General features: G+C 35.9%; 1 protein-coding gene across 30 annotated transcripts in view; it reads right to left on the reverse strand.

The window, feature by feature from the left end:
- Nucleotides 1–26915, reverse strand: part of Ccdc30 (coiled-coil domain containing 30) — a 121284-nt gene that overhangs the window by 62678 nt on the left and 31691 nt on the right. For 21 of the 30 annotated variants that reach the window (XM_087215169.1, XM_087215155.1, XM_087215158.1 and 18 more), the window contains 2 exons: nucleotides 19772–19887; nucleotides 16548–16646 (listed from right to left, as the gene is read on the reverse strand). In XM_087215169.1, the coding sequence (XP_087071295.1) occupies nucleotides 16548–16646; nucleotides 19772–19887 (215 nt within the window). The other 9 variants (XM_087215160.1, XM_087215159.1, XM_087215177.1 and 6 more) reach the window with 9 other exon arrangements.

Below are 26915 nucleotides of genomic sequence, written 5' to 3' on the forward strand. Positions count from 1 at the left end.
GAAAAATAAAAAAGGGCTGAGGATGTAGCTCAGTGCAAAGGCCCTGGGTTCAATCCCTAGTATCATGGGGAAAAAAAAGTCAGAAGCGCTCTGTTCTGAAGAGGAACTGGCACATACTTAATGACGCAACGATTCAAAACAAAAATTTAAAAATGTTAACATTTATTAGTGCACATTAGTTATATGGATTATATGGACTAGTGGGTTTCATTTTGGCATATTTGTACATGCATGTCATATACCTTGATCATTTCCCTCCATTACCCCTCTTCCTTTCCTCCCCCTCTTCCATCCCCTTCCCGTTCTCTAAGCCTCCTTTCCATATTCATGTCTCTCTCTCTCTCTCTTTCCTCTCCCTCTCCCCTCCTCTTCCCCTTCCCCAGATTCTTCATAGAAAGGAAACACATAATACCTGACTTTCTGAGTCTGGCTTATTTTACTTAACATGGTACTCTCCATTGTGAATTGTATTGAATGGCTGTGCAGGTATCTCTGTAGTACACTGACTTTAATTCTTTCAGGAATGTACCGAGGGGTGATATAGCTCCATCAAATGGTATGTCCATTTTCAGTTTTTTGAGGAAAACTCCACACTGATTTCCACAGTGGCTGTGCTAATTTACATTCCCACCAACAGTGGGGATCCACTGCCCAGCAACATTACTTTTTTTTTTTTTAATTCTTGCTGATAGCCATTCTGACTGGGGTGAGATGGAATCTCAATGTAGTTTTGATTTGCATGTCCCTGATGGCTAACATGTTGAATATTTTTCATACACTTATTGGTTGTGGTTTGTTTTTTGTTGTGGTAGTTGTTTTGTTCTTTGTATATTCTAGATATTTCCTGTTGGAAGAGAAGTTAGCAGATTTTTTTCCCATTCTGTAGGCTCTCTCTTTACTCTGGTGATTGTTTCCTTTGCTGTGAAGCTTTTTAATTTTATGTAATCCCATTTGTAACTTTTCTGTAAGTCTGAAATTATTTCACCACAAAAAATTAAGAAACAAGGAGGGAGGGAGGGAGGGAGGGAGAGAGAGACAGAGAAAGAGAGAGAGAGAGAGAGCCAGACTACCAGGATTGTGATCTCTATCTCTTTATGTTATATTGTTTTTGATTTTATGTTATATTGTTCTCACCTCATCCTTTGTTTTAACTTTTCCAATAATATATGAAAGAGCTGGTCTTGTAACTGTACAATGTGACGATAACTCACCTTGCTGACAAGGTCCACAAACAAAGCTTAGTTGTAGACTGTGCCCTGTTGTACCTACCCTCTCAGGCAGCAAGCCCTGTGTTCTGGGCCTTTCCCTCGCTGTGTTACATACAGTAATACGTGCCCTAAAAACTAAGTTGGTAGGAAGCTGATTTAAAGTCAAAATTCACAGATTGATCTTATGTGCCAGGCACTTGTTGAAGTCTGAATATTCATCTTGAATTATAGCTTGATTTACAGCCAACACTATATGACAATTTATTGTACAATAGAATAAAGAAAGTCCAATGTCCAAGTCATTTCTTACCGAAAATTAATTTCCTTTTATCTGCATGCAAGATATGTTAAATAGCAAACATTTTAAATTCTTCACAATTCAGTCTCACCTTTGTATCTAATTCAGAATTCTCTCTTTGTAGCAGGTGATATGCTATTAAAAAATGATTTCTGCCTTCTGCTGCTCCTGGAAGACTCTGAATTTCATTAAAAAGGCATATAAGTTCTGACTTCGAGTTCTGTAATTCCTGATTAAGAAATGAAGGTATTTTATAGAATAAAATAAGACTATTTCCTCATAAAAGGTTTAACAAGTCTAAAATGGTATCTTTTTTTTTTTTTTGGTACCAGGGATTGAACTCCGGTCCTTGTGCTTGCGCAGCAGGCAGTGAAACCACTGAGCTAAATCCCTGGCCCTAAAATGGTATCTTGGAGTGGTCCTGACAATTCGTTTTATTTTAAATATTAAACTGAGTATTCTTTCTTTCTTTCTTTTTTTTTTTTTGGTACCGGGGATCGAACTTGGGACCTTGCGCTTGCGAGACAGGCACCAGAACCACTGAGCTAAATCCCCGGCCCAAAACTGAGTATTCTTGAGTTTCTATATTCACAGGTTGAAAGACTTGGTTTCTTGTCATTCTTACTTTAAGCATAGAGGTAAAATCTTCAGCAATTCCTGTATTAAATAATTACATTATCCATTTTAAGGATGAATCTTATGTTGTCTTTCATAGAACAATGTGCTACATGGTTAACCTCTAATCTTGACATCTCTAGAAGAGGGTTGTTGAAACTAAGGCTCAGAGAGCATAAGTATCTGCCTATGTTCACGTAGGCAGAAATTGTAAAGCGGAGATTCCAAACCTCTGTCTGTCTGACTTCAAACTCTATGTGTTCTTAACTACAGATTTTGCTGCCTTATTTTGTTACAGAAATCTCGGAAAGAAATACACAGAGACACAGAATTCGGATAAAATAATAAAATTTCTTCTCGCGAGCGGATGGACGGGCATGCCAGAAACCAGTCTGGTCAATATCCAGGCCCTTTGTTCAACATTTCCCTTTTTATATCCTTTTTAGCCATATAAGATAGGCCATATACATTGTAAATTCACCCTGGCATGGTAACTTTGTTAGGTTAATGAAGTTACTGGTTAGAGTCAGATAATCTTCACCTTAAACAAGGAGTTACAGGAAAAGCAAATCTTAAAAGAACACATTACTTGTTTTGCTTCTACAACTACCTTAATATTCAATCTATTAAGTTATCTAAAACTTTTCTGTATCAACTTAACAATTTGTATTCTGTGACTTAATCAGCTAGGATTCCCTCTAATCTCTGATTTTCTTCCATATCCATGAGACAAAACACTTTAGTCAGATACAGATTTTTTTTCTCAAATGTTTACAATGATTACATGGTGTATGCAGAGTTCTATAGGGCCTAAGAGTCAGTCTGTGGTACCCAATACCCAACAGGTTATATAAAATTTTACTTTAGGAGAGGAGCTACTTGGTATTTTTTCCCAAAGCCTTGAAATCAGAGGGAGTGAAGAACACTGACAGCATGGGGCAAGAAGGTGTTGGGTAGCAAGTGGTAAGAATTTCCTAACTCATTGCTCTGAAAATTCCTGTATGTCATTAGGACAGGATTTGGGCATTCCACTGCCCTCACCCACCCTGCAAACTGATTACATATCACCATCCTCTAGTTGGTGATCCAGACTTCCAGGAGCTCACTTTCAAGTCTCTTTTCAAAAAAGAAGGTGATTATGTCTCCTGATAGATCTTTCCAAGATGGCAGGACAGGATTAAAGCAAGATACAAGTGATTGACCCTATGAACATGGTAAGAACTAAGTACCTGCTACTTAAAGGACTCCTTGGCTAGTGCCTGGACTCAGTGTGGGCAAACAACAGAGCTTCTCCCTTATTATTGTTGAAAACACATATTCTATAATGTTATGGATTGATCTGTGACCCCCTCAAAATTCACAGATTGATGCCCTAGTCCCCAAAATGACTATATTTGGAGATAAGGTCAAGAAGGAGGTTATAAAGGTCAAATTAGGACATAAGGGTGGAGCCCTAATTTGATAGAACTGGTGCCTTTATAAGATGAGAAGAGACATGAGAGCTCATTCTCTCTTCATCATGTGAAAACAGCAAGAAGGTGTCCACCCGCAAGCCAGGAAGAAACCTTCCCCAGAGACTGAATTAGGCAGCACCTTGATCTGGGACTTCCCAGCTTCCAGAACTATAAGAAAATAAATTTCTAATGTTTACATGATGCAATCTGTAGCATTTGGTTATAGTAGGCCAATCTAAAATATAGTTATAGTTTATTTTAAAATCAAAATAAATGGTAACATGAAATCCTTAAATTAAGAAACAGTATCTTGAGCAGCAATACCTCACTATCAGCTTTCAAGGCCTTCTGTATAGTAATAAAATCAGATGCCAGTTGTTTTCTCTTCTCATTCTCATCTGACAAATCAGTTTCAAATATTTCAAATTTTTCTTGGCTCATTTTCAAATATCTGTAAAAAGCATTTTACACAATTCATTTTATGTACAATAGCATTATTTACTATAAATTCTGATTCAATTATAAAGTCATATAGGGAATATATGAACCTTGAAAACTAGTTTATGATACCATAGTCCATAAGTTACATTTTTCTCTCCAAGTCTTAAAAATAGTAACATTTGTCCCACTTATATCCATCAGAGGAGTATAATGTGATTTTGGAAGTATTTTATGAATCTGAAGCAACTGCCAAATAAAAGGTGTTGACAAAATCTTTTTAAATTAATTGATGGTGTGATCATGGTAGTGGCTTACCCTATGGCAGGTGCAGTACATGCATCATCTCATTTTGTCTTCTCAGGACCCCTTTGAGATTGGAACAATTATCATACACATTCTTTTTCAAAAAAACATACATGAAAAAAAAAATACATGAGGCTCAGACATATTATGACAATCTGCTTACGGCCACACAGTCAGCTCTAAGATACAAACCTAAGCCCTCACTTTCAATATCTACTCTGTTTGGCTTTATGACAGTGCATTTTTTCTTGTGTACAAAACCTACTGGGGAATCCAATTGAAATCAAAATGCACTCCAGTGAACACAGAGTAAGATTGAGCCAATTCTCCTGATGCCTATACTCTCCATTGTAAGAGTATACTTGTCAAGTGAGCTAACTGCACATTTGGCTTGGCTGGTTAGGAAAGCAGCATCAGATTTAACGCACATCTGTACTCTGCAGCTTGGGAAATGAAGAATAAAATAGTATGCCCTACCAGTCCTTTTCTGCTATTTACTACCAATGGGACCCTAAGCTAGTTACTTCATTTCCTTAGTCTCAGTTTCCTAATATGAAAAATAGGGATAATGATGTTTGGACATAAACAGCTATTTTGCTCATAGAACATGCTCTGTAAATGGCAGTTTATATTATTATTGAATTGTTCTGAATTCTCATATTTATTCTTTGGTGAGATAAAACCTTTAAATCATATATGTAGATATATCTATCTACACATAGATAGTATATGTATGTGTGTGTTGGTAAAAATTAAACCTTGGGCCTCACAAATGCTAAGCAAATACTCTGCATTTGAGCCTTATCCCCAGCATATATGTTTATATTACAGAATAGTGTTGTTTGCTTTGAGAAATTGGTAGATGTATATGACATCTCTTGCTCATTTTCCATCCCTTTACCCCCTTCCTCCTCTCCTCCTCCTCCCTTGATCCCCTTCCCTATCTCCAAGAGTCTATCCTCAAGTTTCCTATCATTGCTCCTTTATTTTATTCATTTAATTATTTCTATTTTAGGGTTCTCATATAAAAAAAAGAAAACAACATTTAACTTTCTGAGTCTGGCTTATTTTGCTTAGCACGATGATCTCAAGTTTCATCCTAAATATATTTTTAGTGAGCTCTTTCTTGATGGACTTTTTCTAGGAAGGTTTCTGTAAGCATAGTTTTCAATCACAGTGTGTAGATTTACCATTCCTAGAAGTGTACTTTCTCTTTTTACCTATTATCAGACCATTCTTTTGGGGTTTGCCTCAGCTGTACTAGAATGTAACTAAAAATTATCTTTTTTTTTTGTTTTTTTGAGATAGGGTCTCACTATGTAGTTCAGGCTGGCCTTGACTCACTATGACTTATTATGACTTGACTCACTTCAAACTCGAAGTGACCATCCTGCCTCAGCCTCCTGAGTGCTGGGATTACAGGTATGTACCACCAAACCTGGAGAAATTATCTTTCTATTTCTTTCTTCATTCATATATTGAACTTTAGTTGTCTCTTTTTTTAATTTATTTTTTATTTTTTTTATTTTTTTTTAAACTTTAGTTGTCTCTTAATCTTTCACACTGGTTTCTCTTCAGTCTTCCTATTTACTAATAACTCAGGCTCTAAGATGGAAATCTTAATCCAAATAAATCACATTTCAGTTAAAATATGTAACATGTGTTACTTTTTAAAATATTTTTGTTTGTTTGTTTGCTTTGAGGCAGGGTTTCCCTTTGTAGTTCAGGCTGGCCCTGAACTCACTACATATCCCAGGCTGGCCTTGAACTCACAGTGACCCTCCTGCTTCAGCCTCTCGAGTGCTAGGATTACAGGCATGCACCACCACACCCAGCTTACTTTTTTAAATATTAAGAGCATAAGCTACATTTCTTAAGCATCTTTCCCTGAGAACATATCCCTGAAATCTCTTTCTACAAACAAGTTTCACCTACTATCTGGTCACGGACCAGCTGCTTTTATAGTAAGCTACTTTGTTATAGATTTGAGCTTTTGCTGTTGTTTGGCAGCTGTCCAAAAGAATAAGCATTAGAAAACTAGAATTCTGATGCCTCTGAATAATCAAATTGCTAATTTACTGTTTTCATGTTAAATATCAATAAAACAAGAACAGTAATCTCAAACTGATGAGTTAGAAAGAATTGGGAATTTTATTAAAAATTGGATGCTGAAACTCAAGTGTAATTTCTATAATTCCTCCTGTCCAATGTGATGGACAAAAGGTGTAGTCAAGAGTTATGTTGACAAAGCATTGCACAAGGATACGAAGGACAAATTTTTCTCCCAGAGTAGCTTCTTTATCATTAGGCAACATCTACTTTGGTGAACATTTGTGCAGATTTGCACATGACATGCTGATGCATTCAACACTCAAGGCAAGAGTTCCATTAGCCCCGCTTACACTACCCAATGTCTTAGTACAAAGGAGGGGAAACACTTCAACTCTTAAAAATGAAAACTCTTTTCATTTTCTTTGTATTTTCTTAGTATAACAATGTTTTAATGTTATTATTTTGGGGGGGTAACGGGGGATTGAACTCGGGTTCTTATGCTCGCTGGGCAGGCGGTGGAACCACTGAGCTAAATCCCCAGCCCCTTAATATTATAATTTTAAAAGATAGTTTTTCCAAATAAAACATTTGAAATTAACAAAACAATTTATAATTAACAAATACATGTGTTTATTCATATATTTTAATTTAGTGTATATATTTACACTTAAAAAATACATATTTGAAAGTGTTTGAATATACAAATATACATTGGGAATTTACCATAATTTGTGGCACACTGAATATAGTGATGCATTTGGGTAATTTATGTACTTCACCAGATCACTAACCAAAGTTTAAAGCAGAAAAACATAGGAAAGGGGTAGCAAATAATGTTGGAAATGAGCATCTGGATATAGAAATCTCTGAGTAGCTAAGGGTGCCTACCTCTCCAGTAGGCCAGCAGTAAACAAAGAGAAAAACTAATGACTCATTAGCAAGTCATCTCGTTAGCATTGGGTAGCTGTCAACGACTCTGGAGAAGCAGTTTAACAGCTCGGAATGTTCCACTTTCATAGTTCTACTGTCTGAAAGATGGGGAATCATTTAATACTCTGAACGAGGCACAGTCTAAGTTTCAGTGCTGTCCCCTCTCAGACACTATCAAATGAGATGGTAAGGGCAGGGATTGCATGGAACAAAATACTGCCTGGTCATCACTTCTACACAGGGGTGGTTTATGTGCCCAGTGCTGAGCACACTACAGCCTATGATCCCATATATAAATCTTCTCCATAAATCTCCACAAGAGTTGGTATTGGGTAGAAAATGAGCTCTAGAGCCAGATAAACCAAGATAAACTTCTGGCTCTGACTATTACATTGGTCAAGTTCCCTGAAACTCTCACAAATATGAAATGGAAATATTCCTGCTTACCTTGAAGAGGATTACAGGGACTATGTGAGATTATGTTTGTAATACGCCTCAAACAGATGGTAGCACACAATAAATGCTCAATATATTGTGGCTAGTATTATTCCTGCCAGAGACATAGCATGTCTTCTATTTGAAGCATTTTCTCTGAGAACATGCATACCAACAGTACTGCAATGGTAAATCTGTAGCATACAGAATTGGGAGAGGAAGATAGTCACATTTTGAGGAGACTGCTTGATATAAGGGAGTAATTTTCTAGATTATTTTTCCTTTTGAAGCCACAGGACTCTCCTTCCTTTTTATTTTCAAAAGAATTCTTGAATTCTTTGGGGGAATTCTTATGGGGAAACCACTACAGAGTACCCAGAAGTGGAGGCTTCTCTGATTTATGAGGAGGTAGAAGACCTAGAGCTCATGTGGTGCATCAAAGATCCCTAGTACACAATATGAAAACCACAGTGGCAAAAATATGGGTTTTGTAGCCAGGTTCAGATTTGAAATCTTGATTTTCACATTTATGAATTTGTGCACTTGATTTCCTCAACTACACAAGATAAACAATACCTACCTCCTACCATTTCTGTTAATATTATGCAAGCTATGTCAAACTTCTACCAGAGTCATTAAAACACTTCAAACATTCAAATAGTAGTTTCCATGTGTACTGGATGAGGTTACACACATATATACACACACAGAGAGAAGAGAGAGAGGCTTATATATGAATTGGGTTGTGTAATTATGGAGGGGTGGGGAGCGCATGATCTGTCTACAAGCTGCAGACTTAGGAAAGCTGGCAGAATATAGTGGTCTCAGTCTAAGCCCAAAGGCCTGAGAACCAGGAGAACAGATGGTGTCAATTCTAGCCCAAGAGCAAATGCCTGAGTCAGGAGAACCAATGGTATAGTACCAGTCTTAGTCTGAAAGCCTGAGATCCAGGAGCCTAGTGGTGGAAGCCCCAGTCCAAGGGTGGAAGAAGACTGATGTCCTAGCTCAAGCAGTCAGGCAGAGAGAATAAAGTATCCCTCCTTCTGACTTTTTGTCTTACACAGGCCCTCAACTGATAAGGGGTGATCAAAATATATAGTGATATTTACATTTTTAAAAAAATTTACTCCATAAAAGATATATTGCTATGAATCCCACTCAAAATACTCTCCTTCACTTTGAACATACTTATCACACCATTCTTGTCATTTTCTGAAGTTCATTATCATGTATTTACAAAATATGATAAAACAAATACGATGAATGTGGCTGCTAGGTGCCACCAGTGGAAAGGCAGGCACGTAAAAAACATTATGATGTGCCTTCATCCACACCTTATTCACTGGACATGGCACTGTATGACTTCTGGATCTCCCCCAAAGCCAAAATAATCACAAAAGGCAAATGTTTTGAATTAATTCAGGACATCAAGCAAGGCCATGACAGTACAACTAAAGACATTCAAAAAGACTTCCAGGGGCCAGGGATTTAGCTCAGTGGTTCTGCTGCCTGCCTCGCAAGCGTAAGGTCCTGAGTTCAATCCCTGAAACCAAAAAAAAAAAAAAGACTTCCAGAACTGTTTCAGGAAATGGCAAGAACAAGGAATAAGTGTGTTTGAAGGAAGAGGGAGTGTTTTGAGGGGGATTCATTGCAATGTGTCTTTTAACATTGACCACAATTTCCAATCATACCTTATAGATGATACCTACTCACATCGGGTATAGCAATGTATTTTACTCAGTCTACAGATTCAAATGCTAATCTCCTTTGGAGACATTTCTAGAAATAATGCTCAACTAGACAGATACCTGAACACCTTGTGGCCCAAACAAATTGATTCATAAAATTCACAAACACACCATCCTTTTATTTCCTTTTGTAGAAAATAGAAAATACAATAATCACCAATCAGGAATGAATGACAACAGGAGGCACCGGAGCACCTATCTGAAAGCTCAAAATCCATGTCAGGGAAAGAATGGCCAAGATCTGGAAATGAGTTCCTGGGAAGGGTTGTTACTCCTTACCCTAGACAGTTCACTTAATTCCTCCTCCTGCTAAGAATGGCCCTTTCATTAACAGTTATTGGTAACACCATTACCCAGCTGCCAAACACAAAGATCCTTGAGCTTTTTCTTTGTGAAAGACAGAGAATTTTTTTCCCCATTAAGTTTATTGGTACATTTTAGGTATAAAATACAGTTACATCCATCATTGGGATCTTGTACCATTACATGAGTCTCTTGGTTTTTTTTTTTTTCCCCTTCCCTTGCCCTCTGTTCACTCCCTCCACCCTTCCCTATTTGCAAAGACTTTGTTTCCATTTTTTTCCTTTTCTCATCTTTTTTCTTTTCCCTTCTTTCCTTTCCCCTACCCCTCCCACTTCCCCATGCTCTTTTAGACCTTTTCTTCCTATTCCACAATATCAATTATACATTTTTAAAATTACAGTATCAAGATCTAGGAGATCTTACCACAGATTTTACAGAATTTAAAAGGACATAGAAAGCATATTACAAAAATCTTTTTTGAAATAAATTTGACAACTTCTATGAAGTACTTTGGAAGAAAAATTAATGAAACTAACTCTGGAGGAAATATAAAATTTGAATAGCACCTATTAAAGAAAGTATATTCCTAGCTTGAAAACCTACCTATATGACAACAACAGGCTCATATACATTTTAAGTGTTAAATTATATCAAACATTTAAAGCAGAAAAAAAGGAGGAATGCTTCTCCCCTCATTTTAAGAAATCAACATTGTGCTAACCCTAAAATTAGATAAAGATAATAGAAGAAAAAAGTATGGACATAGATAGAAATTTGTTTAACAAAACAAAGTATTAGGAGTCAGATCTGGCAGTATGTAGAAAGTAGTTTTATTATAGGGATGGCAGTGTTGGTTCAGCATTGGAAGATCCACCCCCAAAAGTCATCATTTTAACAGAGGAAAGGAAAAAGCCATATGATCCTGTCACTAGTTGGAGAAAAAGTATTGGACTAAATTCTACAGCTGTTCATGGCGAAAGTTATCAGGAGACTAGAAGTAGAACAGAACCTTCTCAACAGATCAAAGACATGTACTCCATACTTCCAGCAAGAATGGCTTATATGAATGGAGAAGATACAATGCTTTCTCCCTAAGGTGGGGAACAAGGGCAGATATGCCTACTCCTCATCTGTCCATTAAACTTTGAAAAATAGGCCTAAACTAAAATAGTCTGCCAATAAAATGACACAATTAGGATAAGATTGGCAAGGTAGAAGTAAAATCTTTATATGTAGATGAAATGATCATCTACAGAGAAAATACTAAGAAATCTCTAGGAGCCCCTAGAACTTGTATTTGAATTTAGCAGGATTAGAAAACACAAGGTCTATATATATAAAAATTATACATAAAATATATAAAAATTCAGGTCTATGTATACTTGCTATAAATGAAGAATTGGATATTGAAATTTAAAAGTTATGTAGGAATACAAAGGTCCTAGAAAAGTAAAAAAAAAAAAGAAAAAAAAAACAGTGTTGGAAGACATTTAGTACTTAATTTTAAGACTTCCTCTAAAGCTATAGTAATCAAGGCAGTGTTGGTGTAAGGAAACACATATAGATCATTGCAATAAAACAGAGAATCTAAAAATAGAACCACATGTATATGGTCCACTGAGTTTTGAAAGATTATTTAACATTAACATTTTATAGAATATAAACTCAATTCAAGAGCAGAGTAAAAGATAGTGTTTACAGCAAATGGCACTAGAACACGAGGGACCTGTATATAAAAAATTAACCTCAACCCTTTATTTCCATACATGAAAATAATTTGAAAGAATCTATGAACCTAAATATGAAAAACTAAAACTATAAAACTTTAAGAAGAAATTATAAGGGAAAGTGTTTATGAATTTAGGGTAGGCAAGAACTTCCTAGGATACAAAAAACATGATCTATAAAAGAAAAAAATTGATAAATGAGATTCCATCAAAATTTAGAACTTTAAATGACATCATTAAAATGAAAAGTAGTCCTTAAACAGACCATATTTACAATGCATATAACCTATAACCAGAATATATAAAGAACTCTTACAGCTCATTAATAGACAACCCAATTAAAAAGTAGACACAAGAAGATGATAAATAGCCAGTACAGCACAAGGAAAGGTGTGCAACACTAGAATCAGAAAAATACTAATCAGTACAATAATAAGATTGAATTATACACTCATTAGGGAGATGAAGTTAAAAGTTTTAAAAGCCTTGTCATGACTTTTTCTTTTTGTTGGATTCTCCACCTTTGCGTTTAATTTGTCACGCCCAATGGATTCATTCTGCTGGGCTTCCTGGGGTTGTGATCCTCATTGTCTTTTCCTACAATATTGTTTAAAATTTTTTGGAGAGCTGGTTTGGTATTCATGAAGTTCCTAAGGTGCTCTTTGTCATGAAAGTATCTTATTTCTCCATCAATTTTGAAAGATAGTTTTGCAGGGTACATCAATCTGGGTTGGAGGCTGTTTTCCTTTAGGGCTTGAAATACATCACTCCAAGCTCTTCTTGCCTTGAGGGTTTGCATTGAGAAGTGTGCTGTGATTCTGATGGGCTTTCCTTTGTATGTGATTTGTTTCTTTTCTCTAACTGCTTGTTGAATTTTGTTCTTCTGTTGAGTTTCTGGAATCTTAACTATTATATGCCTATGTGTAGATTTTTTTTGATCAAGGCTAGTTGGAGTCCTATATGACTCACTTATCTGTATGTCAAGTTCTTTTCCCCTGCTTGGAAAGTTTTCTGCCATCACTTCTGTGAACAGTTTTTTTTATGTCATTTGCACTCTCTCTTGTTTCTTCATTGACTCCAGTCAGTCTTATGTTATTCTTCTTTGCATTGTCTAGCAGCTGCTGGATTGATTTCTTGTGGTCCTTTACAATTTTAAAGCAATTTTTCTTTTCCTGATCACTAATTGCAATCTTATCTTCTATATCTGAAATTCTGTCCTCACATTGGTTCATTCTGCTGTATAGACTTTCAATGGAGTTTTTAATCTCCTGGATATCTGTTTGCATCTGTGTTATGGATTCCATTTGTTTCCTATGTTGGGATTCCATCATGTTCCTCAGCTCCTCTATTTTTTTAATGTGTCCTCTCTAGATTTATTAATCAAGTCTTACACTATGGGTACAATCTCTGTTGATATCTGAGAAATTATTTCTGATTTCATTTTTTCCAAATCCTCGTTTGTTGCCAGTTCAGGGGGTCCAGGTGGTTGAGTATCAGATTGTTCCATCTCGTTTCCCTTTGGGGTTGCTGTAGGTGATCTGGAAGTCTGTTTTTGAGGCTTAAGTATCTTCTCATTTTCACAGAGGTGGGTGGGTGCTGCTGGTGCCTGTGCGGCTCACCTCCTGTGCCCCGGGAGAGGTGGAATGGTAGCCGGGGAGCCAAGGCAGAGAATTTTGAAGGCAAAAAAATCCATAGTTGCCTTCACTTTCTTTAGAAATGACTTTAAGTATAATTGATTACTATTCAGTGATAACCTTTTCTAGTTTTAAAGATTTCTACTTTAATGTCTTTAAAGAGAAGAAACATTTATTTGCAATGGTCCTCCTTAGCCCATTCCAGCTGGCTAATGTGGGATATTAAGTGACAGGATCATTAGTCAATATAAAGCTTTTATAACTTTAGAAATCCATATATATTTCAAGGAAAAGAAAACTGGTTTACACCACAGCCTAGAAGATTGAGATTAAATGTAGAAAAAAATTCTTATGTTTAATGTTAAACATTAGAGAAAACTGTGTGATCTTTTCTGAACATCTTTTAAAACAAGATAGAGATCCAAAACTGGGCATAATGGCATAGGACTATAATCCCAGCATTCAGGAGGCTGAGGCAGGAGGACTGTGAGTTCAAGACTACCCAGGGTTACACAGTAAGTTCAAGGCCAGCCAGCCTGGAACATAGCAAGACCCTGTCTTTAAAAAGCCAAAACAAACAAATAAATACGCCCCCCTGCATAGATGCTTATTGATACAGAATGTCACAGTCAACATTGATCACAGAGGGAGGTAGATTAACCAGATTGTCTCCAAGTATCAGAGGGCCACATGGAAGTGCACCTCCAGTATCTCCCTTCAAGGAAGCACTGCCACACTCTTCCCAGCGGCCTCCAGTGGATCCTGAACAAGGTGAGAATGTCACGACGTGGCCATTTCTGCCCAATGTGGAATTCCTCTGCTGGTTATTATTGTGCCAAAGCTCCCTGTTGGGCTCACTGAGAACTTCTCAGAGCTATCTCACAGTCTAAGGCTCTTCCTTTCCAATCTTCATTTCTTCTGACTCTTATTTAATAGATGTCAGACTGCACTGGAATCTGAAGGCTTTTCCTGCTTGTGTCTACTTCCTCCCTCCCTTATCCTTTATAAGGGCCACTGTTAGTAACTCGCTTACAGTTCTTATATGTATATATTAAAAAGGAGTAGGGATGTAGATTCAGTGGTAGAGTGCTTCTCCTGGGGGTTTGATCCCCAGTACCACAAAAATGTATCTGTGAATAATAACAAGAATTGATGGAAGATGTGGAGAAAGTGGAACCCTCATATACTGCGGATGGGAATATAAAATGATACATCTGCATTGGAAAACAGTGTAGCAGTTTCTCAAAAGTTAAATGTTGAGTTGATATATAACACAGTAATTTCTTTCTGAAATATATTCCCAGAGAAATGAAAGCATACAAAATTTGAAAATGAACATTCACAGCAGCATTATTCATAATAACCACAAATGGAAACTATCAAACATTCAGTTGATAAATAAAACAAAATGTGGTACATATCTATACAGTGAAATATCGTTCAGCTATGGGTTAAAGTGCTGGTTCATGCTATAAGGTTGATGAACCTTGAAAACATGCCAAGTGAAAGAAGCTACACAGAGAAGGCTGCATTTTTTTCCAGTGCTGAGGATCAAACCTAGGACTTTGTACATGTTAGGCAGTGATATACCAGGGACCTAAACTCAGCCTCAAAGGACTGCATTTTAAAATGATTCCCATTTATATAAAATGTACCAGATAAGCAAATTCATAGAGGCTGAAAATAGCTTAGTGGTTGCCAGGGGCTGGAGGGAGAGGAAATAAGGAATGACTAACCAATGAGTATTCTTGGAGTAATGAAAATGTTTTGGAATTAGGTAGTGGTAATAGTTGCATAATTTTGTGAATATACTAGAAACCACTGAACTGTATACTCTAAAAGGTTATGTAAATTTTGTAGTACATTTCAACTTTTTTACATTTCAACTTTTTTTGCAGTGCTGGGGATCACACACAGGATTTTGCACATACTAAGCAAGTGTTCTACCACTGAGCTATAGCTCCAGCCTAAGATATTTTATTTTTTAAAAGGAACAAATTTAATTAAATATGTATAATATCTGTGTATTGCAAATTATAAAACATTAATGAGATATACTAAAGAAGACTCAAGTGAATCAAAAGATCTACCACATTTATAGATTTGAAGACTCAATGTTGTTCAAATGTAAGTTCTCACTTAAGTTGGCCTGAAGATTACCATACAATCAAAATCCTAGCAGAATCCAAAACAACTTTGAAAAAGAAAACTTCACAAAAATTGGAGCTGTTATACTTTCTGATTTCAAAACTTATAATAAAGCTACAGCAAATAATTGTCCTAAGAACAAAATATACATTAATGGAATAGAATAGCCCAGAAGTAGACCCAATGTAAAGGTGCCAATGTAATTAAATAAGGGAATAACTGTCTTTTCAACAGTGGTTCTACAATAACTGGATATACATTTAGAAGTGAGTGAGATTTAACTTTTATCTCACAGCATATACAAATCTTATCTACAATAGATCAGAAATCTAAATATGTAAGCTACAACTATAAAACCTATAGAAGAAAGTATAAGAAATATATTTTGTGAGCTTTGGGTAGACAAAAATTATATAGATAGGCATTTTGTGTTCTATCACAAAATTATAAGAAGAAAACACCGATGAATCAAATTTTTAAAACCTTCACTTTTCATAAACACTCCATTAAGAAAATAAAAATACGTGGTAGAGGCTGGCAGAAAATAACTACACTACATATCTCTCACTAGAGACTAGTATTCAAAATACATAAAGAATGCCTACAACTCAATGTAAAGAAAACATATAAAACCATTAAGAATGAGTAAAAGATTTGAGCAAATGCCTCACAAAAGGACATATGCAAATAGTGAACAAATAAAATATATCCATTTTCATTAGACACCCTCAAAAAAGGCAGTTAAAACCATTATGAATTACTACCATGTATCTACTAGACACACATTAGCACTTAATTCAATCTATCTTGAGTTCAGTTGCTTTGCTCAGCACTTTAAAGGCTAGTCACAAAGAACTAAATGCTGTACACATTGTAGTCTACACCTCACTAATTCTCTACAACATTTAATTCTGTTCAGTATGGTTCCAACAACCTGCTGCACATCCTACCATTGGTTGATTTTATAAATAGCCCTCTTTGATAATTTAAAATGCTATTTGTTATATCTTCATATGATATGTTTTCTTCTTTAAAGAAATAATCTACCACATTCTTAAAATTAATTGTTCTTGGTGGGGAAGAAATGACACCTGCAACCCAATTTCTTCTTCCACTCTATTTGGCTGAACAATAGAAAAGTCCCAGTAAGAAGAAAGTAGCAAATGATTAGCACAAGTTACTCTTGTACACTCTGTAGAAATGTAACTTATTTAAAAATGAGAAATCAGAAAACACAGAACTTTAAAATACCTTTACTCTCTGTTCAGCACCCACAGATTTTTCAGGGGAGTGGTTTCCAAGTTGTTTATTCTTTGGAGATTCAGACATCCCAGCTTTAAGTTTTTCAACCTTAAATACAAAAGTAAACATCTTTTAGGCATCTCAATTTTTAACTACATTATTGCTTTGCTTTAAATATATATAAGTAGGGCCAGGGATTTAGCTCAGTGGTTCTGCTGCCTGCCTTGCAAGTGCAAGGACCCAAGTTCGATCCCCGGTACCAAAAAACAAATAAATATATATAAGTAATACATGAATGCCTTCTCCTTGTAAAACTTCAACAGCACATAGATATAGGATAAAAAGTAATATTTTCACAATGCTTCTCTTCCCAAAAGTAGTACTGCTTTGCATGTGCCCTTCCTTCCCTTTTTCATGTGTATACACACTTGTATTAAACATTTAAATATATTTGTAGATATTAGATATAAATTACAGAGACTAGGATAACTTGAAAAATCTTCATTTGTTCATTCTTTTTAAAACTGTATTTTTCATTGTCACAAAATGCACATAACACAAAATGTAACCTGTTAAACATTTTTAAGTGTATACAGTTCAGTGGCAGTGAACACATTCACATGGCTGTATAACCATCCATCGCTAGAACTCTCTTCATCTTGCATTGAAACTCTATACCCATTAAACAATACTCACCATTACTCCCTCCTCCAGTTCTTGGCAATCATCATTCTACTCTATGATTTTGGCTACTCAAAGTACCTCATATAAGCACAATCTTCTATTTGCTCTTTTGTGACTAGCTTAAGGTATTTACCATACTCTCTTCAAGATTTACCCATGTTGAACTATGTCAGAATTTTCTTCTGTTTTAAGACTGAAAAATTTTCCGCTATATATATGTACCACATTTTTCTTTTTTATTTATCAATGGAGCCTTGAGTTGCTTCTACTTTTTTTTTTCAATACTGGGAATTAAACTCAGGACCTTCACAATGAGCTACATCTCCACCCCCTTTTATTTTTGGTGTTTGAAACAAGGTCTTGCTAAGTTATTAAGTTGCTCAGGCTTTGCTCCTGACTCAGCCTCCCAAAGTGCTGGATTTACAGGCATGTGTTACCACATCTCAGCAGCCTTTTGGCTGCTGTGAATAATGCGGCTATGAACATGGGTATATAAATACATGTTTGGATCCCTGCTTCAGTTTCTTGGGTATGTATACCCAGAAGTGAAATTATAAGATCACATGGTAATTCTTAGTTTAATTATTTGAGGAACTTCCATACTGTTTTTTTTTTTGGTACTGGGGATCGAACTGGGGACCTTGCACTTGCAAGGCAGGCGCCGGAACCGCTGAGCTAAACTCCCGGCCTTCCATACTGTTTTCTGTAGTGACTACAGTAGTTTACGTTTCCATAAGCAAGGCACAAGGAGTTCATTTGCTCTACATTCTTATCAACATGTGTTACTTTCTATTATTTTAATGATGATTAGCCCAATGGGTATTTACTCATTTTCAAAACAAAATTTCTTCAGTGTCTCATATTATGCAAGGCTAATACTGTGTTTGACATTAGAAATAGGATTGTGAAATGAATATAAACTAAAACTGAAGAGACATAATAGAATTTGGAAGTATATATTAAAATGAATAAATTGCTAAGAAGAGATGGTTTAAAAAGAGTACAAATAAGGGTTTAGTGTTAATAATCTCAAACATTTTCAAATAAGAGTCATATTTTGTATTTGCTAAATGGGTTAACTGTAAGCTTACTAAAAAGAAAAGATTTGGGCTGGGGATTTAGCTCGGTGGTTCTGCTGCCTGCCTCGCAAGCAGAAGGTACCAAGTTCAATCCCCAGTACGAAAAAAAAAAAAAAAGATTCTAGGTTCATACAATAGCAATAATGTTACTGTTTAGCATATGTAGTTAAAAATCTTATAAAATATAAATGCCGATAGATTGTACCTAGGTCAAATTATAGTATGGAATCTACTTGAGATATTATAGGTACCAGTACCAGTTCTCCTTAAGGATGAATTTAGGTGATGTATATCTGTGTTACTCAAGCTGCTGACTGTTACTGCATACACAATAAATAAATTCCAAGAGCTAAATTAAATTTACTGTGATAGTTGATGGTAATTGTCAGATTGACTGGATTAACAGACTAGAAAATTAGTAAGGCACATTGCTGGGCATATCTCTGGGAGAATCCAGAGATTACTGGCACATGGGTCAGCAAATTAATTGGGAAGAACCACCCTGATGTAGGTGACTATTGGGGACCAGGCTATGTAATTACTGGGGGCCAAATTGTGTGATTTATGCCCCAGTCTTGAGGCTAATGTAACTTGCCTTGGGGAACAGAAAAGGATATGGAAGGCTACATGCTTTCTGGGTGTGTGGAGAATGCCTGTAATCATAGTACTCCCATGGTAAGATAACATCTACTGAGGAAAAAGTAAAGAATGGTAGTTCCTTATTAACTTGGGTAGGCATCTGGATATAGGGAAGAACCTGTTCCCTTTTCACACACTCCCCTTGTAAAAGTTTAACCTGTTTCCTATTTTTCAAAATATCTTTTCAACCATTATTGTTCCATTGAATGATGTATGACCCCTTTGCCCTATGCTTCTTGCTGGCTAATAAAAGTGTGTCAACTGTGGAGATTGTCAAGTCTATCTACTAGAGGCAGACTTCTCCTAGTCCCCATGCATCTTGAATATTATCTCTGTCTCTTTTTATTCCCCATTGTTGCCCCCCTCACAGGTATCCAAGGGTCTGATCAGCCCCCAGCAGGTGACACCATCCAATTGGCTTGCAGCCTCAATGGAATGAAGGGGAAAAAGGAAGATGGCCTGTATTTATAACAAATTCTATTCTGTTTGAGTGGATGTGTGTCTTGCTACTACCACTGCCTATAGACATCAGACTCTAGTTTCCAAAGTCTTTTAACACAAACTCAATAAGGGCAGCTCTCCAGGAAGCTTCCAGGGCTTCAGTATGAGACTGGTCCTGCATCCTTAAGCCTTCTTGTTCTGCAGCTTCCAGATTCTTCGACTGAGCAGCTGGATTCCTGGCATGCTTACAGCCATTGTGGACTATCTCACCTTTCATCCTGTAAGTTTATTTAATACATCTTCATGCATAATTATATGCATATATATATATATATATATATATATTCCATTGATTGTGTTAGTCTGAAGAACCCTAACCAATACACTTACCATTTCTCCAAGAAATTTTTTTTCTGAGTCAAGTGATCGAACCCGACTTCTTAAAGCCAAAATTTCCTGATCCAGTCTCTGATTATGTTCTTTTGCTTTCTGTAGGTCAATTGTATCTAAAAGAGAGACAAGAACAGTTTGTTCATCTGTATCAAAGTTTTAGTTTGTGAAGCATTAATTAAAAAACCTATGGAGTGCCATGTCCAGCCCTCTTCTCAGTCCTACCAAGTCTGTGCACATGTGGCTCTGCACAGGAAAGCCACTGACTCTCAAGTCCAATCCTTGAATATTCTACCAACCTATTGAAACAGAATAGAAAGTTTTTTACTTCTCACACTAGACTAATGAATTGGACTTTTTGAGTGTAGCCTTTCTAGCAATAGAGACTTCTAGGAAGTGGAATTTTAAAACAGATGAACTTACCTTCTAAAAGTTAAATGATCGAGAAAATGATCTTCCTAGCTTCCTTTTAGTCCTATCTTTTACACACCTGAGATACTCCTAGATACTTCCACACATCAACAGTAGGCTCCATAGACAACTGAAGTGATGGGCTAAGGGCAACAAATGGTCAGATTTTCCAAGTTAAATAAAGTTGATCCTTTAAATCCATCTCTCTGCCTCTACCACTGCACATAAAATAATGGTTTGCTTTCAGCTTAGGACCTCAATTAAGACCTGTTAAGATTAACACTCATTATAGTTTCAATAATATAAACTTTCTGCCTGTAACTTTCTGTTTCTTTTTTTGTTTTTTTTTTTGGTACCGAGGATCAAACTTGGGTCCTTGCACTTGTGCAGCAGGTGGCGAAACCACTGAGCTAAATCCCTGGCCCAACTTTCTGTTTCTTAGCCATTGTTTTACTTATGTTTCTCTTTTTTTTTTTCTTTTGCTGCTGTAAAGTCATCTTTGCTTTCCTTCTTTATTGCTTGTTTCATTTTTATCCTATATTAATTTTTCTTTCTTTAATTTTCTTTTATTTCTCCCTTGCTTGATATTTTGTCCCTTAGAATTATTTTTAACTTGAGGAATATTGAAAATACACTAATAATCAGTCACAATTTCACTTCTTTAAAAAATATACACTATATATATATATATATACACACACAACATACATACACCAACATATAAATGGTAGGATTTTACCTTTGCCTGTGCAACATTTAAGAAACTGAATGCTATCCATTACTATCTGCAACTTAACCATTTGTGGTTAAGTGTCATTGTTACAGATCAATCATTATAAAGCTTTTTTCCCCACTTCTTATTTGGAACTATTTTTTCAATTGTAGTTTATTTTACATAAAATACAATGAACATATCTTAAGTGTTCAGTTCAGTTAACTTTGACAATTTTACATATCCATGAACTTCATCCAAAAAGCAAGTAGAACATTTTCATTACCTCAGACATTTCTCTCATGTCTTTTCCACTAAGTTTTCTACTCCCATTTATCCTCACAACTACTTTCTTACTTCTATTTCCACAGATTAGTTTTGCTTGTTCTTGATTGTAACAAAAATGGAATTTTACAATCTGTTTATTATTTGTGCCTAATTTCTTTCACTAAATATAATTTTCTTGAGATTCTTCTGTATTCTTGTATCATTACTCTGTTCCTCTTTACTGCTGAGTAATATTCAATCTTATAGCACAATTTTTTTTCCATTCTCCTATTTCATTCTGGATTCTTCTGTCCAAATGTGGCATAATTTGTGTCACTTTTTCTTTACCTACCAGTATTGTTATTTAGGTTGTTGCAAAAGTCTTCCAAACAATGCTGAAATCATTCTTTGTTCATCAGTCTTTAAGTACTTACAACATTATTATAAAAACCAAATTCCACAATTCTCAGGACCAATAAATAATAGGAAACAAGGAGACAAATCTTTTACAAAAAGAAGAGGACTAAGAGATGGAGGGAAGGTGAACAGAGGAGGGGAAGGGAACATAAAAAGAATTAAGATTTTTATCTATATCTACACTCCCTGTGATGAATGTAATCATTATGTACTGCAAACATACTTATAAAAATAGAAATTAAAAAAATTCTCACAACCAAAAAACAAACAAAAAGAATCAGAAATGGAATAGCAGGGTCACAGGAATTGTGCATTTTAAAAATGTATAATAGGTAAATAAAAATAAAATTTAAAATATGTTGATATTGCCAAATTATTCTTCAAAAAATTATACAAAGTTACATTCTTACAACTGAATATGATACTGCCCATTTTCCCACACTGAATACTACTAGCATGTTTAATCTTCATAAATTTTTTAAAGTACATTGAAATAATGGAATAATTGGAACAAGTATTGTTTTATTGATCACAAATGAGGTCAGCAGCTACTTACATCTTACATGAAATTACCCCAGCATCATCACAATTCTATTGCCATATTAGTGTATTTCAGCTCAGAGTAGGCCTGTGGATACACACACACCCCTACCCTCAAATATGAAAATGTATTTGACATTATACCACACCTACTACTCTACAACTTGCTTTTTTCACTTGATAATATAACACAGACATCTATTCATATTAATGCACATATCTTTACATCATTCTTGTTACTAACTGCAAGGTGTGTATTCACTTATTTAACCAGTCCATTCTTATAAGCACATTCTATTTGACTACCCAACAAATTACTTCTTACTATCTTTTATAAGTACATCTATGTTTATTAGGGATACTGAAATGTCTAAATGTGTTTGGTATCAAGAGTAATTCTGGTCACTTAAAAAGTTAGAAATTACTTTTCTTTAGTTTTCTGTGAGCGTTTGTGTGAAGTCAGTATTATTTATTCCTTCTATGTATGCTAGAATTCATTAATGAAGAGAGCTAACCCCAGCACTAAGGAGGAGCCTTCCAGGCTGCTGTGCCACCTCCTCCAGCACTTAGGAGCAGAGCCACCCCCAGTGCCAAGGAAGTGAGCCATGTGGGCACCAGCAGCACACCCTGCCCCCTTGAAATGAGAAGACACGTAAACAAGCCTCAAAACCAGACTACCAGATCACCTAAAGCAACCCTGAAGGGAAATGAGATGGAACAATCTGATACTCAACCACCTGGACCCCCTGAACTGGCAACAAAAGAGGATTTGGAAAAAATGAAATCAGAAATAATTTCTCAGATATCAACAGAGATTGTACCCATAGTGTAAGACTTGATTAATAAATCTAGAGAGGAAACATTAAAAAAATAGAGGAGCTGAGGAACATGATGGAATCCCAACATAGGAAACAAATGGAATCCATAACACAGATGCAAACAGATATCCAGGAGATTAAAAACTCCATTGAAAGTCTATGCAGCAGAATGAGCCAATGTGAGGACAGAATTTCAGATATAGAAGATAAGATTGCAATTAGTGACCAGGAAAAGAAAAATTGCTTTAAAATTGTAAAGGACCACAAGAAATCAATCCAGCAGCTGCTAGACAATGCAAAAAAGAATAACATAAGACTGATCAGAGTCAATGAAGAAACAGGAGAGAGTGAAGACAACATAAAAAAAACTGTTCACAGAAGTGATGGCAGAAAACTTCCCAAGCAGGGGAAAAGAACTTGACATACAGATAAGTGAATCATATAGGACTCCAACTAGCTGGGATCAAAAAAAAAACTTGATAAAAAAAAATCTACACATAGGCATATAATAGTTAAGATTCCAGAAACCCAACAAAAGAACAAAATTCTACAAGGAGTTAGAGAAAAGAAACAAATCACATACAAAGGAAAGCCCCTCAGAATCACAGCACACTTCTCAATGCAAACCCTCAAGGCAAGAAGAGCCTGGAGTGACATATTTCAAGCCCTAAAGGGAAACAGCCTCCAACCCAGATTGATGTATCCTGCAAAACAATCTTTCAAAATTGATGGAGAAATAAAATACTTTCATGACAAAGAGCACCTTAGGAACTTCATAAATACCAAACCAGCGCTCCAAAAAATTTTACACAATAGCCTAGAAAAACACAATGAGGATCACAACCCCAGGAAGCCCAGCAGAATGACTCCATCAGGCATGACAAGAAATTAAACACAAAGGGGGAGAATCCAACAAAAAGAAACAGTCATGACAATGGCAAATCAATACATATCAGTTATAACCATCAATGTTAATAGTCTCAATTCACCAATCAAAAGAAATAGACTGGCAGAATGGGTCAAGAAGCAAGATCCAACAATATGCTGCATACAAGAAACAAAATTCAAAAAGAAACTCATAGACTGAAAGTTAAAGGGTGGAAAACAATTCTCCATGTGACAAGAACCTGAAAAAAAAAAAGCAGGAGTAGCTATTCTCTTTGCAAATCAAGTGGATTTCAAACCAACACTGATTAAGAGAGACAAAGAAGGACACTACATCTTTGTAAAGGGAACAATCTAAGAGGAAGAGATGACAATCATAAATATATATGCACCAAACACTAGTGCACCCAACTATATAAAACAAATACTAACAGACATGAAAAATCAAATAAGCACTAATACAATAGTAGTAGGGGACCTCAATACCCTACTGTCACAAATAGATAGATCAACGAGACAAAAAATAAGCAACGAAATACTAGAACTCAATCAAATTCTTGAACGAATGAACTTAACAGATGTTTACAGAATGTTCCACCCCACAAAATCAGAATACACATTCTTTTCAGCTGCACATGGGTCATTCTCCAAAACAGACCACATACTCGCTCATACAACATGTTTAAGTAAGTGCAAAGGAATTGAAGTTATCCCCTGTATATTATCAGACCATAATGTGATGAAATTGGAGATCAATAACAAAAGAAACCACAAGAATTTCATAAATACACGGAAATTAAACAACACACTTCTGAATAACCAATGGGTCACAGAGGAAATTAAAGAAGAAATCAGACAGTTCCTACAATTAAATGACAATGACAATAGAACATATTGGAATCTATGGGATGCAATGAAAGTCCTACAAGGGAAATTCATAGCAGTGAATACACATATTAGGAAAACAGAGTGAGCCCAGTTAAACAACCTGATGCTGAATCTCAAACTTATAGGAAAAGAAGAGCAGGACAATCCCAAAGTTCATACAAGGGAGGAAATTATAAAGATCAGAGCAGTAATCAATGCATTGGAGACTAAGAGAACAATACAAAAAAATCAATGAAGCCAAGAGTTGGTTCTTCGAAAGAATCAATAAAATTGACAAACCTTTAGCCAACCTTATCAGAAAAAGGAAAGAAAAGGACCACATCCATGCAATTAGGAATGAAAAGGATGAAATTACACTGGACCCAGAAGAAATCCAGAGGATCATCAATACCTACTTCGAGAACCTACAGGCCAATACGATGGAAAACACAAAAGAAAGGATAGATTCCTAGATACATATGAATAACCAAAGTTGAACGAAGAAGACCTAAAAATTCTAAATGTCCCAATGTCAATCAATGAAATTGAAAACGTAATTAAAAAGTTACCAACTAAGAAAACCCCAGGTCCTGATGGCTTCACTGCTGAATTCTACAAGACATTTAGAGAGGAACTGCTGCCACTACTCTTTAAACTCTTCACTGAAATTGAAAGGGAAGCAATACTCTGGAATTCATTCCTGGAAGCAAGCATCACCTTGATCCCCAAAGCAGAGAAAGATCCAACCAAAAAAGAGGCCAAATTATAGGTCAATCTCTCTCTAATGAACATAGATGCAAAAATCCTTAATAAGATACTGGCAAATAGAATGCAGAAGATCATCAAGAAGATCATACACCCTGACCAAGTGGGATTCATCCCAGAGATGCAGGGATGGTTCAACATACGCAAATCAATAAAGGTAATACACTCTATCAATAGAGCCAAGGACAAAAACCATATAATCATCTCCATAGATGCAGAAAAGGGCCGGGGATTTAGCTCAGTGGTTTCGCCACCTGCTGCGCAAGCACAAGGACCCGAGTTTGATCCCTGGTACCAAAAAAAAAAATAGATGCAGAAAAAGCATTTAACAAATTCCAACACACATTTATGATAAAAACCTTACAAAAAATTGGAATAGATGGTCTCTATCTCACTCTGATAAAAGCCATCTATGAAAAACCAATAGCCAATATCATACTAAATGGTGAAAAACTGAAATCCTTCACGCTAAAATCAGGAACAAGATAAGGATGTCCACTATCACCACTCCTGTTCAATATAGTTTTGGAAACATTAGCCACAGCAATTAGACAAGAGAAAGAAATAAAAGGAACAAAGATAGGAAATGAAGAAGTCAAATTGTCATTATTTGCAGGTGACATGATACTCTATATAGAAGACCCCAAGAACTCTATCAAAAGTCTTCTAGGCTTAATAACCAAATTGAGTAAAGTAGAGGGATACAAGGTCAACACACAAAAATCAATAAGTTTCCTCTACACGAACAGCAGACTCACTGAGAGAGAAATAGGGCAAAGAATTCCTTTCATAATAGCATCCAAAAAACTGAAATACCTAGGAATCAACCTAATAAAAGAAATCAAAGACCTCTTCTCTGAAAACTATAGTACTCTGAAAAGAGAGATTGAAGATGATATCAGAAAATGGAAAGACATCCCTTGCTCCTGGGTAGGAAGAATCAACATAGTGAAAATGGCCATCCTTCCAAAACTGCTATATAGATTCAATGCAATCCCAATTGAAATCCCAGCAGCATACTTTGCAGACCTTGAGAAAACAATCCAAAAATTCATTTGGAACAAGGAGAGACCTAGAATAGCAAAAGTAATTCTAGGCAACAGAGACATGGCAGAGGGTATCACAACCCCCAACTTGAAACTATACTACAAAGCTACTGTGATAAAACAGCATGGTACTGGCAAAGAAACAGACCTGAGGACCAGTGGAACAAATTAGAAGATGCAGAAACAACTCCAGACACACTCAGCCACCTCATCTTCGACAAAGGAGCCAAACAACCATTACTGGAGGAAAGATATAGCCTCTTTAATAAATGGTACTGGAAAAATTGGGTTTCAACTTGCCAAAGATTAAAACTAGACCTGTATCTCTCACCGTGCACTAAACTAAAATCGAAATGGATTAAAGATCTAAATATTAAAACAGAAACGATGAACTGGTTGGAAGAGAGGTTAGGTAG

The sequence above is a fragment of the Heterocephalus glaber genome, unplaced genomic scaffold (assembly GCF_053883595.1).
Source record: "Heterocephalus glaber isolate CG9 unplaced genomic scaffold, H.glaber_assembly_v1.0 deba00001452, whole genome shotgun sequence".
NCBI classification, from domain to species: domain Eukaryota; kingdom Metazoa; phylum Chordata; class Mammalia; order Rodentia; family Bathyergidae; genus Heterocephalus; species Heterocephalus glaber.